Source organism: Salvia miltiorrhiza, chromosome 5 (assembly GCF_028751815.1).
Source record: "Salvia miltiorrhiza cultivar Shanhuang (shh) chromosome 5, IMPLAD_Smil_shh, whole genome shotgun sequence".
Classification (NCBI taxonomy): Eukaryota; Viridiplantae; Streptophyta; class Magnoliopsida; order Lamiales; family Lamiaceae; genus Salvia; species Salvia miltiorrhiza.
The window spans coordinates 42,042,609-42,062,242 of NC_080391.1; the positions used below are offsets into that span (position 1 = coordinate 42,042,609).

Consider the following 19,634-nt stretch of genomic DNA (forward strand, 5'->3'; position numbering starts at 1 on the left):
GGGAACTTCATTCTGTCTTTGGTTGCCTCCGGCCGGGGCTGGACCCTGTTGCTTCCCTTGTCCTTGTGGCTGAAAATGTCCAAACGGCGCACTTCTTGCCATGGCCTCTTGTTAGCATGGTTTTCACTCCCTCCCTGGTCGTTCCAGTTGCGCTTCCCTTTAAAGTTCTGAGGGCGTGCAGGTGGGTTGACTGGCGCTGAGGTCTGCGACGGAGTCAACCTTTCCACTGGCATCGCAGCTTCGATGTCCAGTGCCCTGTTCAAAGACTCAGTGTATGAGAGTCCACCATGGCTAGCTAGAGTCATCCGAATCTCGTGCCTCAGACCGGCACAAAATTTCTCTGCCATTTTCTCATCAGTATCCACCTGCTGTGGAGCATAACGCGATAGATCGTAGAATTCTCTGTCATATTCTGTCACTGTCTTCTTTCCTTGTTCCAGGCTATAGAACTCAGCCTCCTTCTTCTTCCTGTAGCTTTTGGGGATATACTTATCGTATAACCCAGTCTTAAAGTCTTCCCAGGTATAAGCTGCCCATTGCTCGGGAGTCAGAGTCTTTCGGCGGGCTTTCCACCAAAAGTCAGCCGATCCGGCTAGTTGGAAAGACACGCACGAGAGTTGCTCCTCTTCTGTGCAGTGTAGAAAGGTGAAAATGCGCTCCAAGGCGCGTACCCAAGCCTCAGCTTCAGCTGGGTCGCCCATTCCATTAAACGTGGGCGGGTTTTGTCGAAGAAAGAGTTCCTCGATCCTCCTTGCAGGGGGTGGAGGGGGTGGGGTTGGTTCCCTATCATTTCGTGGTTCCTCGGGTATATCATCTCGATTTCTATCGTTGTTAACGTTTCTCGTAGCGGTGCGACCTCGTCTAGGCGGCATTCTGCGAAATACGAAACACCCCTTTTTAACACATTCTATACTGGAGTTTCTAAGGCAATTATTAAAGAGCTGCTTGTCCAAACAACTCATCAACTCCAAGAATTTCAATCATCTAAGCAATTAGAGCTCAACAACTTAGCAAATGACCACTTTGATCACTTCGTATCATGGGAAAATTTGCCTCATCGAGGACTTTCACATCATTAATCAAAACGTCTCTGTACTATCATTAGCTAACGACATCAACATAAAAAAATGGTCATAGGGCTACAAAAACATCGAAACGAATCATCGTTTCCGGAATACATCCATGAGCTAAAACTATCAAATCCGCGAATCCTAAGTTACGGTACGGCTGCTCCTCGGTGACGCCAAGAGGTAAATAATCGGATCCTCCTCGGGATCCTCCTCCTCCTCCTCGCTGGGCGTCAGGGTCTCTCCCTGACCTTCACCCATCTCCCGCATGATCTGGGCTGTGCGGAGATGTCGTCCGCAATCTCACGGATCGGATCGTCCCTAGTGCGGATCCTGGCCGTGGCACGGGGCTCGGTCGGGGCTGGAGGTGGCAACGGCTCGAGACGAGTAATCCTCCTCATCGAGCCATACTGTGCCGTATCTTCATCCTCCTGCATAGTGGCCTTGCCCCTATCTAGGAACTCCCTCATGTTGGCCATGACCCTATCTGCGTCAGCCATGGTAGCCGCGAGCCTTGCGTCTACCGTGGGTATCGGTGGTGGTGGAGGAGTAGTTTCCCGGAGAGTTGAGTCGGGAGGCGACGGGAAATCCCTGCGAGTCCGTGGACGAGAAGGGCCTGCCTCGTCATCGTGCCTACCACGGCGCCCTAGAACTAAGGCACTTGGTGGAGGGTCTTGTGGCAAGGCTATCAGGGGCTCGGGTGCAGCAGCGAGTGTCTCAGCGGGCAGAGGCGTCCCTACCTGCACGTAGTCTCCTGGGAGGATGTAGGGCCCTAGAGGGGCGCTGCCCCACAAGGTGAAACAGGCCTGAAGCTCCGCAACGAAACTAGGGAAGTCTCCCACGAGGTCGTGGTAATCCTCCCGGCGAAAGATGTAGTGGGCAGAGATCTGCCCAGCCCATCCCTGCCACTCGAGAGGTAACAGCAAGATCAACCTCAGGATGCCGTCATACCCTGACACTCCGTAAGCACTTGCCTCGACCCAATGTCTGTGAAAACCCGCGAGGAACTGTCCGAGGTTATCCCCGCGACATGGGGCATAGGTGCGGTAGGACCGCTCGACCTCTTCTGGACTAGCCCATAGGGGCAATGGTCGTCGTCTAACGAAAGAAGTTCTATCGTCAACTCAAAGTAAAACGTGACAAGTAACCTAAAACGATAAGGTTCCAAACGTCTATACTTGGCAATCAAGAATCGGTTCAAAAATCATAACTCGTAAAATCTAGACGTCGCAACATCATCTAAATCTAGTTCTCAAGCACATGTCCTAGGGGTGATCTAAATCTAGTTCTCAAGCACAAAATCATAACTTGTATTAAGGACCTCCTTAATACTTAATCTCAGATTAAGAATCCGACAATCATCAGAAAGTTCTAGTGTTATTATCTACCGATCTTAAGGCTTGTCATGCGATGATGATGTACCCTTCTATGTTCCATCGTGAGAGTGAGTAAGTATATAACTTAATAGTTCTAAGTTCTTGTGATCCAAACAATAATCATACTCATTCATGCTTCATGCATTTCAAGAAATTGACTTAATAAAACTTGAAAGCACTTACCATAACCAACGGAGGTTGAGCGTGTCGAGATGTAGTGCCAAGCTTTTGTCAACTAGTTCAAAAGTATATTGACTTACTTAATCAAGACTCAACTTAGAAGGAATGATTAGTATTCAGAGCAGAAGAAACGCTCTGATACCATTTCTGTCACGGCCGCGCTTGCTAAGGATAGCAAACTCGGGGAAACCGCGACTAGGGGAGGGGATTTAGGAGCGGGATTAGAAAGGGGCATGCTTCGCTTCTTGATGACTCAACTTTGTATAAGGGAAACAATCGAAATAACTAGATATTAACGAGGGCCACAAGGGGAGCCGTACATAATATTATCCAAAATGAGTACTCAAGGAGTTTGAGTACATTGTTAAATAATACATATTGTTTAACGAATGACATAATATCTTAGCAAAAACCAGTGTTCGCAGCGGAAAAACAACAACTCGAGTATATGTATGAAGACATATACTCCGCTCTGAAGTTCTCGTCCTAGGTTGACAAAACTCCGCTTGCACACCACATCCCCGATCACAGCTCAACCTGCACATTTAGAAATACATGCAGGGCTAAGTATGGGAGTACTTAGTGGACACATGCCGAAATATACATACATGCATAATATTTTATTGTCAAGCCTTTCAACAGTAGTAAGATACGAGGGTTTTCCTTTAAAGACTCGTATTTACCAAAAATATCATTTCTTTCATAAATATCCCGCGCAGGCATTTTAACATCATTAATCACCATATCAGTAACTCGTGCCGAGAGGTAGGCCTCCCTCTACGGACACTATGATCGGCCAACCCGCTAGATGACTCACGATCACAAGGGTGTACACTAATTCCGAAGGGATTTGCGGTCCCATCCAGAATCCGAATTCGATTAACGTCAGATAGGCAATTAATAACAAAACATAAAGCATTTAGGCATTGACAATATCATTCAAAATCATAAGCATAAAGTTGTAACAATTCTATAATAGGGTTTTAGTTTATACGTAAGAAAGCCCACCTGGTTGTGGTGACTCACGGCTAAGCCTTAAATGTTTGCGTTCAACCTTGATTCGGAAAAGAAATAACGTAGGGTCTTAGTCCGAAGAAATTCTAAAATAAATGAGGATGCGTAATGTAATTATGCATGGCTCATATTCATTTTTATTAAACAATTAACCCAACTAGGTTCCGTCCCATGAAGTCAAGTAATTAACTACATTGATTCGTTCTCATTAGGGCGTTCTAAACTGTCAGTAAAACATAATAATCTCCCTTCGAAAGCAAGGGAAAGGAAAAAATAATGAAGCTTTAAACACCCTAAGTTCTCTTCTCTCTCTCTCTCTCTCTCTCTTTCGGAGGTCCGCTCTGGCCTCTTGGTCCGCGCTGGCTGAGTTAGCTCTATGGCGAGGTGATTCCTCTGGCGAGGAACGATACCTCTGGCGAAGTGATTCCTCTGGCCTCTGGCCATTCCTCTGGCGATGCGATTCCTCTGGCGAGGCGATTCCTCTGGCCATTCCTCTGGCGAGGTGATTCCTCTGGTCATTCCTCTGGCGAGGTGATTCATCTGGCGATGCGATTCCTCTGGCGATGCGATTCCTCTGGCGAGGCGATTCCTCTGGCGATGCGATTCCTCTGGCGATGCGATTCTTCTGGCGATGCGATTCCTCTGGCGAGGCGATTCCTCTGGCGATGTGATTCCTCTGGCGATGCGATTCCTCGGGTGAGGCGATTCCTCTGGCGAGGCGATCTCGCTGGACTGGGCGACTCGGCCCCGCTGGCCTAGTCCCCGCTGGACTCGTCTCCGCTGGACTCGTCCCCGCTGGACTCGAATTCTCCGTCCCTATCTCTCTCGATTCTCACTCGTATACAGACCCTAATCTCTACCTATGTGAGCATGCTGTGATTATTCACGTTCGTCTACGTTTAAAGCTAAAGTTCTCGTCGTTCATCAAGGTTCAAGTTGTAGGTTCTACTAAAACGTGACTTAACATGCTTTTTGTTCATTCGTTTACAGCCCATAAAACATGATTTCTGCGAGCGTGATGCATGTCGATTGGAGTAGCAACAGAGGTCGAAGGTTACCTTGATATATCGCGTGCTTTGGTCGGGTAAAGAATGATGGTTTCTCTTTCGCTTTTTCGAGCGTCGAGGTGCAAACTGGAAATGAAATGGCTGCTGATCTTAGGCCGAAAACAGGTGGAAAGGAAACATGGCGAAGGGTGGAAAATTAAGCCGAGTTTTTACCTTGTTCAAGTCGGCAGCAAGAATCTCACTCTACTCCCCTTCGTGCAAGGCGTCGAGAGAGATGAAACTCCTCGCTGTTGCTGCTGAAACTCTAAGTGTTGAAAGGAGAAGAGGTGGCTCAAGGATTGAAGGATGAATTTATAGTAGGAGCTCGGCTGGTGTGCACTTGAGTGCCGAAGGAAGGGCATTGGTCGAAGTTCTGCATGGCATGGGATGGGGTGCAGCAGGTGACCTTTCAATTGCCCAGGCAATGGGAAGAGCTGCTGCTGCAGCTTGCATGGGAGGCTCTTCGGCTGCCCAGCCAATGGGAGGAGAGCTGCTGCTGCAGCTTGCGTGGGAGGCCTTTCGGCTGCCCAGCCAATGGCTGTTGCTGCAGCACCTTATCCACCTTGTCTTTTCTTCCTTTTTCCTTTTGTTCCTCAATCCTGGCGTTGGTAGGTGGCAGACATAGAGAGGTGTAGGGTGGGCGTGTGATGTGGTCTAAAAGAAAAAGATCTAAGTAAAATCCTTCAGTGTTGGTTTGTCAGTACTTGAAATACTGGTTTCGCGTTTCCTAAAGTCGATACATGCTAAATTAAATCCGTAGATTTAATTCGTTCGTCATCCTAATACTTAAATTAAATCCGTAGATTTAATTAGCTTCAAAGTCGGAAATAATTCACGACTTAAGTAACAACATGAAAGAAACTCCATCTTGATAAATAACACAACTTTGCTAAGTTGGTTATAACTGAGTAATAATTATTCATCGACTCAAAGATTCTTGTCGCGGTCTTAAACACGTGAAGATAAATAAAAAGCATATTGTTAGTGTAGTGACTCTGTTTTCCAAAATACGTAATTCAGAAACATAGCTGAAAACATAAGGTGCTTCATTTATTGGCAGATAGATAAATAAACACGCAAAAACTGGAATTAAATACTGCTAAAAGTGCGGGTTGTCACAAATCGCCTTTATAATCAGTATCTCCATTTTTCACACTTTTTGTGCTTAATCACTTAAATTTCCACAGTTAAGCCATAATTCATGAAATAAAACTATTTGGATGTAATCCAAAGTCTTTTCACATAGTTTCCCATGCTCATAGCTAAACTAGAGGAGCAGAGACTCAGAGCTGTCGTTTCAGAGCTGGCAAGTTCAGAGCTGGCCTTTTCAGATCTGGCAATTCGTCCAGCATTTTAAATATTTCACAGATAAGGATACGATCGTAGGCAATCACAATGACAACACTCCTTCTAGCATCTACCGGACAAATCAGGTTTTACTTACTTACAATCGTATTGCAACAAAACTCAAAATTCTTTGCACAATCAAGAAACATATATCAAGAGTAAAACCAGAATAACCACCATTCAATCACAAATCCGAAATTCACATAAAAAACCATCTTCTCTTCCACAAATTCATAAAAAAAAAACACAAGTATCCAAGAGCATGCTAAGAATAAAGGGACCAATCGCCCAATCGAAAGCATAAGCAAAACAAGTCACCCCCTTCACTTAAAGAATGCCATGTCCTCAGGACACAAAATAAAAAGAGTTAGAAGACGTCCCTGATCATCGGCACTGAAAAGCAGAAGCACTGTGAGAGGCGGCGAAAAGTAGGGTTTGTGGCAGAGTGGAAATTTTAGCGCTGACGGCAGCGTCAGAGTAAAAGTTCAGCGCTGGCGGCAGTGTCAGATCTGGTGGCTTCAGCGCTGGAAGCTTAGTCAGAGTGGAAGTTCAGCGCTGGGATTTCAGAGTGGAATTTCAGCGCCATAGTATAAGTTCAGCGCTGGAAAAAAAAAAACACTTCTGCCTAACATAAACAAGAACACTCCAAACCAAAGGCATCAAAATAAGAAACAGAAAAGAAAGCTAAGAAACAACAAAAAGAAACGAAAAGCAAACAAAGAAAAACAACATGGGTTGCCTCCCATGCAGCACTAGTTTTAAAGTCGCTAGCCCGACTTAGAGAAACCCTTAACCAAAATCACTATGAAACGTCAACTGAATTAATCCTTGTGAAAACACGTCCTCCTCCATTTCAGCTGCGGGTCCTCTTAAGGAGCAAGCAATGCTCATCACATTCATCACTCTCTCAAACCAGGAGATAGATCGAAAGCTCTCCTCTATCTTCTCCTCCAAGGGCATTATACCCTGCAATCCTTGCACGATATCATCATTGCAATTCAGCACGTTAGTCCATTCTTCTTCAACTGCGGCCTCTTTTAATATATTCAGTAATTCATGTACTGCAGTAACGTCGAGGTGTAGCTTGTCAAAAAATTCATCTTCGATAGCCACCTCATCTAGCAGGTTATTAAGAAACTCCTGCATTATTTTGTCCTCTTCCGGGTAGATGGTCATTGATTTCTCCTCAGCAAAATTCTGGCAAGTGCTCGTCAGAACTGGTGAACTGATCAGAGCTGGCGGGATGGACAGAGCTGGAGGACTGTTCAGAGCTGGCGGGAAAGATAGATCTGGCGGACTGGTCAAAGCTGGCAAAAGATTGTTAGCACTGAAAATTTTCACTTCTTCCACATGGTCAGAAATTTCAACATAAGAACATATATGCAATAAAGAAGTGGAATTAGCAGGCTTCTTATCGAAAATAGAAAACATTACCGATCTACCTGACCCGGCCATACTTAAAGTTCCAGATCCCACATCAATGCGAGTCTGGGTAGTAGCCATAAATGGCCGGCCAAGCAGAACAAGATGGCCGTTCTCTCCTCTAATGCCTTCCCTGCATCGAGCACCACAAAATCTGCCCGCACCCAGATTCCTCTTACCGTTACTTCTATATCCTCCAAGAGTCCACGTGGGCTGGTTATAGCACCGTCAGCTAGCTGGAGTCTCATATCAGTGCATTTGAGCTCATCATCCTTCCAACCCAACTTCTGAAAAATATCAAACGGCATCAAGTTGACTGCCGCACCCAAATCTAACATGCCCGAGAACTCTCCAGCTCTACCCAAACCAATACCAAGAATGAAACTGCCTGGATCTCCTTGCTTTGGTAGTGGTTGGGTTGGATCAACAATCATTGGTGGCAGAGGCGGGCTGGGACGTTGGATAGCTTTCGGTGGTTGATATGGCGTAGTGGATTTGTGAAGTTTCTGCTCTGGCAGCATTATCAGCTCTGGCGCTCTTCTTAGCTCTAGCACCCTTCTCAGCTCTGGCGTCCTTATCTGCTTTGGTACCCTTGACAGTTCTGGCATCCTTCTCAGCTCTGGCGCCCTTTCAGCTCTGGCGCCCTAATCGGCTTTAGCGCCCTTATCTGCCCCGGCCGTCTGGTCATCTCTGGCATACTTCTATGCTCTGGCTGCCATATTAGAGCTGGCAACCTTGTCTGGTCTGGCATTCCTGTCAGAGCTGTCATCCTAGTCTGCTCTGGCATCCCCGCCAGAGTTGGCATCCTTGTAATAGCGAGCGCCTGATGAGCCTGCAAAGGCTGTCCGTGAAGTTTTCCTGGCTGCTGCTGCTGCTGCAATTAGTTTAAGGTTCCCGACAGCTGCCCCACAGTTATCTCGAGGCGTGTGATAGTGGCAGCCTGAGACTCCATGTTCTGCTTGCTAACCTCCATAAAGGCCTGCATATTCTCCTCCAGATACTGTTTTTGCGGTGGCATCGGCTGTTGAAACTGTGGAGCATTCTGAAATTGTTGATTGCACTGAAAGTTCCCTTGCTGCTGATTCCTCGGTGGGTATTGTTGGGAGAAGTTTTGCTGCGGTGTATAAGGCTACTGACCTCTCCAGCCGCCATTGAAATTCTGTTGCCCTTGATTATAGCTCTGCCCGAATTGCGGTCTGCTCTGGAATCCTTGCGCAGAGTGAACTTCAGCTTGTCCTTCTGGCGTGAACTCGCCCATTCTGTGACACTCATTTATTTGATGATTGAAATCTCCACATATGCCACAAGGCTCGACATTCTGCACAGGGACGGGAGGAGCTGTTTCCTTCTTGCTCTTCTTGAGCTGTTGCATTTCTCTCATAAGTGAAGCTAATTGTTTCTGCAGCTCACCAGTCTGTGAAACAGTGCTGGCCTCGACCTTCTTTCCACGGACCGACTTTTGTTGAGAAATCTCGGCTAAGGTTTTGAATATTTCCTTTAACTCATTTGCTGTCTTTCTAGCAATGTTCCCTCATGCCGTGCTGTCCACCATGAATTGGGCAGTCTGTGAAGGAATATTAAACTGAATTAATAATCTGATTGCCCGATGACCGTTTCTTGGATTATTAATAATTTATCATACAACGATTAATCTTAACATGCTCCTATGAATTTAATTGCTGCACGTTGGTGTTAGAAAAACTTACTTGTGAAGCGTATGCAAAGGCTGTCGATGATCGAATCGAATGACTCCAGCTCTGACCTTCTGGACTGTATCCCGCTCAGCTTTCACCGTTGGATGGACAACGATCTATGAAAGTCCCAAGGGAGAAACTGCTCACACATTTCTGGCGTCTCCCTACTCTCTCAAAAACCCATTAATTAGTGTGTGTTTTTCCTGAGAGCAGACAGATGTATTTAAATAATAAAATACGTATGGGGCGCCAGTTTTAGTGTAGGGGGCGATTTCTCCTTCTTCTAGGGCAAGGAGACATTGGGCCAGTCCAGGGACCAGATACAAGGAATAAAGATGGGCCTCAAATAAATTAATTCTCCATGGTCAGCCCAGACCATAATTAATTTATAAGTATTAGTTCATTCCACTAGAGAACCAATACTGACTTACCCCTTTATTGCCGGTGATGAGTCGGGGCTTGTATTTAGACTTATTAAATCTCTGTATTTAAAATATCTGACATCCATTAATTAATTAGAGCTCTGACAGCTTAAATTAATTAATCTCTTTGTAATCCTTAAGTAGTACCAATCAAACTTTATTATTGCGCCTGAACTTAATCAACCTGCAGGGCTTACCGCAATAAACCTTATTGAGCTCCTTAAGGGGATGCCATTATCCTATATCGGATACGGATACTAATACAGATAGTCAAATATTATATATTAACCGCTATCACCCAAGATACAGAGTACTCAAGTTACTATATAACTTTCACTCATAGTAAGTCAAAGTGATACACGAATTAACATATATATCTGAAATCTTATTAGTATTAAGATTTTATTAAGTCACCGAGATCTTGATTCTTCACTTAAGTCAGATAGAAGAATACATCTCACTGTGGTCCTATCAATACTTATGACATACCAGTATAGACAAGTAGTCAAGACAAACTACTTTCATCTATACCGCAGCTTAAATCGATGACTCGTCCTAAAGTCATCTCGGCTGTGATCATTTTATATCTCTTAACGTTATTCCAATTATATGGTCTTCTGTGATCTACAACACACTATATAATCTACTTATATAGAGATAGAGAACATACATATGCAATCATGAACACAATCAGATAGGAGATTAAAACAGTGAACATAGGAATCATTGTATACAAGCATAAAAGGTTCTTGCTTTCAGTATACAAATCCAACAGTCTGCACTAGCCCATCGTAGAAAAATTGCATCAACATCACATTGGTTAGTTGATGTTGCGGGCACTGGCGGAGGAGTTCTTGAAATCTCTCCCAATCCTCATGAAAAGGCTCGCCCATTCCTTGGGTGAATTCCATGATTTGAGCTCTGATCTCCTGTGTCTTGTGATTCGGATAGTACTTCAGCATGAACTTTTCACAAGCTTCTCCCCAAGTGGTGATGGAGTTTGGCGGCAGAGTTAGCATCCACGTCCTCGCCCGATCCTTAAGTGCATAAGGGAAACACTTAAGCTTTAGTTGATCCTCCGTAAGATTCAGCAGTGGGATGGTTTGCAATTGCGTGCAAAAATCGTGAATAAATTGCAGGGCGTCTTCACTCGGCATCCCGTGGAACAGAGGTAACAAGATCGAATCATTCGGCTTCAAGTTATAGTTTCGAACTGCGGTAGGGAGCACAATAGCCGAGGTGTTAGTGTCTCCTATGACGGGCCTGGTGAAATCTCCCATGTACTCCATAGTGTTTAGTGCCATCTCTTCCTTGTTGTTGTTGGCACGCTCTTCTTCTTCCTCTTCTACGGATTGCTCTGTATGGTCAGAGACAGAGCTCACAGGCAGCTCTAGAAGCTTTTCTTTCTCCTCTACTACGGTCTGCTCTAGAAAGTCAGATCCAGAGCCAAAGCTAGAGTAGAAATCGTTGGCTCTAGCACGCTCCTTTCCCTCAGAGTCAGACTCATAATCATCTGCTCTGTCTTCTGCAAAAACTTCTTTGCAGCTGTTCTTTCTGAAAATCCCTTCGCTCGTATTGTGCAATGGAGACACAAGTTTACCTTTTAGACTACGGCGTCCCTGCATGCACAACACTAAACAAACGGATCAAACGCACCGGGTGGAAAGAAAAGTAAAAACAAAATGTAAGTAAAGAAATCAATTAAAAACTGAAAAGAAAGTGACACAACTAAACGCTTAAAACCTTCCCCGGCAACGGCGCCAAAATTTGACTCAACCTAAAACACCTCTAGATTGACTTGTAATAGAACAAGGACACTCTAGCAATGGTAAGTTGACCCAATGTCGTCTCTCAAGGAAGATCTTAAAGGGCTCTTAATTGTATCACGGGAAAGCAGTAAAGATCGTTGTTTGAAAGCAGTAAAATTAACTAACACTTGGAATTTAAACTTAACATTAAACTTTAGAATTATCTAGGTGGAAATGAATTATTAACTAATGCTTGTAAATTAAACTTAACTAAAAACTTAATCTTAAAATTAACTAGGCGAGAAAGAATCATTAACTAGGCAGAAAAGAATAAAGCATAGAAACTTAAGCAGAATTAAACTATTAAACCTAGGCATGATTAAAAGCATAAAGTAAAGGAATTAACTAGGCGAGTTGAATTAAACGCTACTAGGCTAAGAATTTAAATAACTTGTAAATTAAAGGCTTCTAATCTAACTAGATAGAAACGAAGTTGCATAATTGAAAGTAAAATATAATTAAAGTAGAAGCAAGTAAATAAACGTAAATAAAATAAATACCGAAATCGCCGAGAAGCAAATCTGTCACTTGATTACAACTCGAACGAAGAACTAACTAAAACTGAATTAAAAGCTAACTAAGAACAAACTAAAGCTCGAAAATAAAGAACTATCTAAACCGAGAATGAAACTAAAATTGTTTTGATTGCCTAAGGTCTAAGCTACTCTTGGAACGAAGGCTAGAAGATTAACTAAGTGCCGGAGTGTCGCGGCCCGCTGCCTAGCCATTGATAGCGTAGACCGGGTATCGATACGACTAAATGAAAGTAGGAAACGAAGGCGGGAAAACTAATCTCGTCTTTGTGCGGAAGCGTAAACAACTCGTAACAATTTTAACATTCTTCTAGATTATAAACATTGGCATTTCTATAAAGGTCAAGCATCAGAATTTTTTTTGGGTTAACATAAACAAAAGGTCGTAGTTCAAACATGTACAAGGATTCTAATATATATATACAGAGTTACACAACAAAAGGTGATCGAACTATATGTATGGAGACATATAGCCGAGAGTATATTTCTTAACTAAGCCAAGAATGACTTCAAAAACATCATGCTGCCATAGAGGCGGAAAAGCATCAAAAGGTGATCACTCGAAACAACGATCCCTGCCAACACCATGCCATCCTCCGACCATGCTTAACCTGCACATTTAGAAATATATGCAGGGCGTGAGTACATAATACTCAGTGGGCAGGCGCCGAAAGACAAGGAAAGTGCTCTTAGAGCTATATGTTTGAAGCTTGCCATAACATCAGCAATACACAGAAAAATTAAGTTAACGTCAAAGAGGCTGTGTATGCAGTTTTCATAATCAAACATCATATAAAAGTGTCTGCAGACAAATAATCAACAAGTATGTACCGCATCTACAAATTATCATCATCAAGGTACTGAGAAGTAGGCCTCCTTCTCAAGCACCGTGACCGGCCGACCCGAAGACGGCTCACAGTCACCTCTGTGTACACAACCCCGCTTGTGGCAGGATCCGAATTCGTCTCATCAGTAGAGGGTAACACACAAGTTCATCATTAGAAATATTGGCAAGTCAAACAGTTCATAAGCATCATTTTAACACAACATTTGATAAGCTCATAACATCAATAATTCATTTTAGAAAACTCGGTAATTTCATACTCATCATATTCTCAACATACTGCCCACTTGTAGTAACTTGGCGTGTTGCAGGTGGTATCTCAGAGAGATCTTTACTTGCGTCCTCGACGGGTCTCTGTAGTTGCGAGGAATATGTTAGAAACTTCCTCACAAAAAGCTTAACCTTAATCCTATAAAACACTCGTCATATCTATTCTCCAGCTTATCTCCTTCTAATCACTCGACTCTAAGATAAACAAAATCTAATCTTATTCTCAACATAACGCTCAGAAGGCTAGATTAAAAGCAATCAAGCACATAAGCATGCATAAATACTTTAACAAAACATGTCATAAGTGAACAGACACAAATTGACTCGGAGACCAGAGCAGAGGAATGCTCGGTGGTCAGAGTGGAAAAACTCAGTCGAGTAGAGTGGGGTAGCTCAGCGAAACAGCGGAGAAATGCTTGCCAGGGCAGAGGAATCAACTTGCCCGGGCAGCGAAAACATGAACTCTCTGGCAGAGCAGCGGAGAAATGCTAGAGGAATGGCGAACTCTCTGTCGCCAGAGGAATCAAACGTCAGAGGAATCGATCGTCAGAGGAATTGAACTCCAGAGGAATCAAACTCCAGAGGAATCGAACTCCAGAGAAATCAAACTTCAGAGGAATCGAACTCCAGAGGAATCGCGCTCAGAGGAATCACGCTCAGAGGAATCGAACTCTGAGGAAAAGGACTCGCTGGCAGGGCAGCGAGGAAATGAATTCTCTGTGATACCCCGGGAAAACATCTTCCCTGGCAAACTTGGGAAAACGATTTCTCTGGCATGCCAGCGGGAAAACGAATTCTCTGGCATGCCCGAGAAATGACTTCTCGGTTCGAGAACAAAGCTCAAGGCAGAACAGTGCCCTAAAGAGCAACTCGAAAAACTCGTCAACTTTGTCATCCTCAAAAATCATCAAACACTCAAAAACATCAAAACTTAGCATGCATCAACATAACTCACTCAAGAACTCTACAAACTCAAAATCATCAAAAACATTTACTCCTTCATACATCCTTACTCCACACCAAAACATCATACAAGACTTCACTAAACAGATTTTTCCCAAAATCACATATCAAACTCATTTTGTAAAAACTCCATCTCCAGACTCAGTTTTGCAAAAACTCATGCTCAAGACTAAATTTTGTAAAACACATGCTAATCACTTCAAAACATCACATAACACACAGAACAACACATATAACACATTTCATCTTGGTTTTAAGAAAAGAAGGATTTTTTTTTTACAGGGGATGAACCCAGTTTTTCGAAAGTGAAGAGAAAGGGAAGAAGGGGAAGTTTCTCATGCTTAAAACATCTTAAAACTCACATAAATCACCACATACTTCTCACACAAGTCTAGACTCCAAAAACAGAACACTTACGCAAAGAGTTTCAAGAAAAAGACGTCTTTTCTCGATTTCTTCCGGTTAGAATTCAACAAATCTTCTTGAAACAAACGTGGAAAGTGTTTAAGGCTAGATTTAGCGGAGTATTTGGTCTCAGTGGTGACTGGTGAAGCTTTGAGCTTAGTCTCCAATGGAGGAGAGAGAGAAAAATCGTGAGAGAGAGAAAAGAAGTTGAAGGGCTGAGACTGATGAGAAATGACGGAGAGAGAGAGAGACGCTTCGGTTTTAACAATATTCTTATCCCAAAAGATTAGAAGCATTAAATGCGTGAATAGTGAATTGTCTCCCCTTAATCAGCAAGTCTCATCCGGCTAATCACACATGTGGGAAAAGGAATTATAAATAAGATTGTGAGTGTAGGGGTGTGCGACGGCAATAAAATCATATAAGCCAAGATTTTGAAAATCATACTGACTCAAATAACATAAGTGCACACGTAACATATAAATCATATAACATCAAACAAATAACTCACAAAATTATCACATTATAACAGATCATTACTCGCCATTAATCTAATGGTCATTCTAGCTTAATCCTCTCTATAGAAATTCTCAATTACTACCTCAACTCTATCTCTCGTTCTTCGTCTCAACTCGAAAACAAACATCTCCATCTCAATCTAACATCATTCACAAATATCATAACATCTCTATCTTACTCATATCACCATCCATCGATAACTTCCTCACGACTATAGTCCGCTAGTCTTTAACTCTCGATAGTATTTCGATACTATTGTAAGGTAACTAAATACGGGGTGTTACATCCTACCCCCCTTAAGGAAAATTTCGTCCCGAAATTTGTGTTACTCACCTTCGGGAAAAAGCTCGGGGTATTTCTCCTTCATCTTTTCCTCAAGTTCCCATGTTGCTTCTTCTCTGTCGTGATGTCTCCATTGTACTTTCACCAGGAAAATTGCTTTGCTTCGTAGTTGTTGAATCTTCTTGTCCAGAATGGCTTCGGGTCTCTCTTTATAGCTCAAGTCTGGTTCAAGAGATACTTCTTCCTGGTGGATGACATGTTTGGGATCAAACACATACTTCCTCAATTGCGAAACATGGAAAACGTCGTGGACATTCGCGATACTCGGCGGTAACGCAAGTCTATAGGCTACAGAGCCTACTTTCTCTAGTACATCATACGGTCCAATATACCTCGGTTTCAGTTTCCCTTTGACTCCAAAACGGTGCACTCCTCGGGATGGGGAAACTTTAAGAAAAACTTTATCACCCACATCGAAATAAATCTCTGTTCTCCGGGTGTCCGCATAAGACTTCTGTCGGTCTTGTGCTTCCTTAATCCTCTGCCGAATTTGTCGGACAACGGTGATCATCTCATCTATGGCCTCGGGGCCAAGTATCTTCCTTTCCCCTACCTCATCCCAATACAGTGGGGATCTACACTTTCTTCCATAAAGGGCTTCGTATGGAGCCATGTTGATAGTTGATTGGAAGCTGTTGTTGTAGGCAAACTCAATTAGGGGCAAAACTTGCTCCCATTGGACTCCTCGGTCCAACACAACCGTTCGAAGCATATCCTCTAAGATTTGTATGGCTCTCTCTGATTGTCCATCCGTTTGCGGATGAAACGCCGTACTAAAATTCAATTTAGTACCCAATTCCTTCTGCATGCTTATCCAGAATCTCGATGTGAACTTTGAATCTCTATCCGATGTGATCGTCATCGGTACTCCATGCAATCGCACTATCTCGCGAATATAGATCTGGGCTAGCTTGTCAGATCCATAGGCGATCGGAATTGGTATGAAATGTGCACTCTTCGTCAATCTATCAATGATTACCCAAATAGTTGTATTCCCTCTTTTCAACTTCGGCAATCCAGTCACGAAATCCATAGCAATATGGTCCCATTTCCACTCGGGAATCTCTAGTGGATGCAATTTGCCATAGGGTCGTTGGTGAAGTGCCTTCACCTGTTGACATGCTAAACATTTCTCAACAAAGGATGCAATCTCTCTTTTCATGCCCTCCCACCAAAACTTTGTTCTCAAGTCTTGGTACATCTTTGTACTTCCAGGGTGTGCAACGTAGGGTGTGTCATGAGCTTCGCTCATGATTTCATTCTTTAGCACTTCTATACTAGGCACACACAATCGTCCCTCGAACATGATGGCGTTGTCGGCTGCTTCATGATATCCGTCTATCTTCTCAATTCGGATCTTTGATCTTAACTTCTCAAACTTCTCGTCCTCTCTTTATGCGGTGACTATCCTCGACCGTAGGTCGGGGGTAATACTTAGCATAGCAATCATGCTTTCTGCCGTCTGGGGTGGCATTACTACCTCTAATTTCATCTTCTCGAACTCTTTGATCAAGCTCCTCTCTTGAGTAAGGAGAAATCCTAACTCCACTTGATTCTTCCTGCTCAACACGTCGGCGACGATATTGGCTTTTCCTGGGTGGTAATTGATTCCACAATCGTAATCTTTTACCAGCTCCAGCCATCTTCTTTATCGCATGTTCAGATCCTTTTGCTCAAAGAAATATTTGAGACTCTTGTGATCTGTGTAAATCTCACACCTAACTCCATAGAGGTGGTGTCTCCAAATCTTCAAGGCGTGTACTACTGCTCCAAGCTCCAGATCATGCGTCGGGTAATTCATCTCATGCGGTCTTAGTTGTCGTGAAGCATAGGCTATCACTTTTCCTTCTTGCATAAGCACGCATCCTAAATCACTCTTCGACGCGTCCGTGTAAACGGCATACTCCTTATCTGCCTTGGGTACGGATAATACTGGGGCAGTAGTAAGTCTCTTTTTCAGCTCCTGAAAACTTCGTTCACAATCATTCGTCCATTCGAACTTAACTTCTTTCTTTAGCAGGTGCGTCAATGGCTTGGCAATTTTTGAAAAGCCCTCAATGAATCGTCGATAATAACCTGCCAATCCTAGGAAACTTCGGATCTCATGTGGCGTAGTCGGTGATTTCCATTCTTGTACTGCTTGTACTTTCGCCGGATCTACCTCAATCCCTCTCGCCGAAACGATATGGCCGAGAAAATTGACTTCTTCGAGCCAAAACTCGCATTTGCTGAACTTAGCATAAAGCTTTTCAGCTCGCAGTCTCTCCAAGACAATCTTCAGATGCTCCTCATGCTCTTGTTTACTCCTCGAGTAAATCAGGATATCGTCTATGAACACTAGCACGAACTTATCCAAGTATTCGTGAAAGACTCTGTTCATAAGATCCATAAATACTGCAGGGGCATTCGTCAGTCCGAAAGGCATAACCGTGAACTCATAATGTCCATATCTCGTGCGAAAAGCCGTCTTCGGAATATCTTCTGCTCGTACCTTCAATTGATGATATCCCGTTCTCAAATCGATTTTTGAAAACGTGCAGGCTCCTTGAAGATGGTCGAATAAATCGTCGATCCGGGGCAACGGATATTTATTCTTCAACGTTACTTTGTTTAGCTCTCGGTAGTCGATACACAACCTCAGGCTGCCATCTTTCTTCTTGACAAAAAGGACCGGCGCTCCCCACGGGGAAACACTAGGTCGAATGAAACCCATGTCTAGGAGTTCTTGGAGTTGCAGCTTCAATTCTTGCAACTCTGCAGGGGCCATCCTGTATGGTGCTTTCGACATCGGTGCGACTCCAGGTTCGAGATCTATCGTAAACTCGAGCTGTCGATCAGGTGGTAAACCTGGCAAAGTTTCAGGGAAAACGTCTTTGTATTCCCGCACTATTGGCACGTCATCAATATCCGCTTGGGATTCTTCCTTCTGGTTCAAATACACGACATACGCAGTCGTGTCCTTCTTTTGCAAAAGCTTCTTGGCTCGCAAAGCCGAGATAATCGGCGTCTTCTTCCATTTTCCTTCAATGCCAATGAAGGCAGTAGGCTCTTGGCCAGGTGGCTGGAATGATATTTGTCTCTCCTTGCATTGTATCTTTGCATGGTTTTCTTCCAACCAGTCCATTCCCAAAATTATATCTAAGTACCACATAGGCATCGCCCTCAGATTCTTGGCCTCGAGCTTCAACGTTCCTAACTCAAATTCTACGTTAGGACAAACGTGTGATACCGTAGTAGTTCTGCCTATGGGTGTAAACACTTTCAGGCATTGTGGAGCAGACTCTACTTTCAGTTCTAAAGTATCTACACACGTGTGAGAGATAAAAGAATGCGACGCTCCAGTGTCGAACAAAACTACTATGGATACGCCTTTTATCTCGCCTATACCTGTCAAATTTCCCCGATTCTGGTCTTGAGCTTTCTGATTGATCGCGAACATTCTTTGATGATGTTACTGTTGATTCGCCTGCGGCCCAGCTGGTTGTCTTCCCGGCTGCTGTTGTCGGTGCATTGGCTGCTGGCGTACTGGCTGTGGTAGCGGTAGGACTCCTTCCATGGCCTTGAGCTGCGGCTGGAACGGTCTTGGTCTTCCACCGGTTCCACTTTGCTGTTGGTTCGGGCATTGGTTGGAGTAATGCCCGGCTCTTCCACAGGTGAAACAGTTATTTGTTCCCATTCTGCACTTCCCCAAATGTAACTTATTGCATTTTGGGCAGGGAGGTATTCCTCTTGGTCCTTGTGCTGCTGCCGCTGGGGCTGCATAAGATCGTTTATCCTTGCCTTGAGAAAAAGGTGGCGCATTCTGTCCTTGCCACGGCTTCTCGGGACCTTGGTTTCTCTCGTCCCACTTCCTTTTTTCCCTTCGGACCTTGTCCATAAAAGGATTGACTCCCCGATTGAACATTCGGGTTTGATTGGGGAGCAGAGGGTTGACTCGTCTTCTCGGGCTGCATTGCCAGCTCCATGTCCAGTGCTCTGTTTAGTGCTTCGGCATACGTGAGTGCACTCTGACTTGCTAAGACAACTCGAAATTCTTGCTTTAACCCGGCACAAAACAACTCGGACATCTTCTCATCCGTATCCACTCGATATGGTGCATATCGAGCCAAGTCACAGAAACAACGGTCATATTCAGCTACCGTTTTATTTCCTTGCTTCAAACTTGCAAACTCCATTTCTTTCCTTCTGCAATAGCTACGCGGTATATATTTCTCGCAAAGAGCTGTTTTGAAATGCTCCCACGTAAGCTCATCTATTTGCTCTGGGGTCAAAGTCTTCTGTTTGGCCTCCCACCAAAAATCTGCAGATCCTTTCAGCTGGTAAGTCATGCACATAAGGCGCTCAGCGTCGTTGCATCTAAGGAACCTAAAGATCCTTTCCAT

At 43.9% G+C, this 19,634-nt stretch overlaps 1 protein-coding gene across 1 annotated transcript; it reads right to left on the minus strand.

Moving 5' to 3' along the window:
* Window positions 1-19,022: 19,022 nt before the first annotated feature.
* LOC131025948 (uncharacterized) lies at window positions 19,023-19,634 on the minus strand. The gene has a single exon (XM_057955727.1). The coding sequence runs from the start codon at window positions 19,632-19,634 to the stop codon at window positions 19,023-19,025; it is 612 nt and encodes a 203-aa protein (XP_057811710.1).

What these genes read in the sequence shown, in the direction of transcription:
- LOC131025948 (XM_057955727.1), bottom strand. Translation starts at nt 19,634, where the DNA reads ATGGAAAGGATCTTTAGGTTCCTTAGATGCAACGACGCTGAGCGCCTT.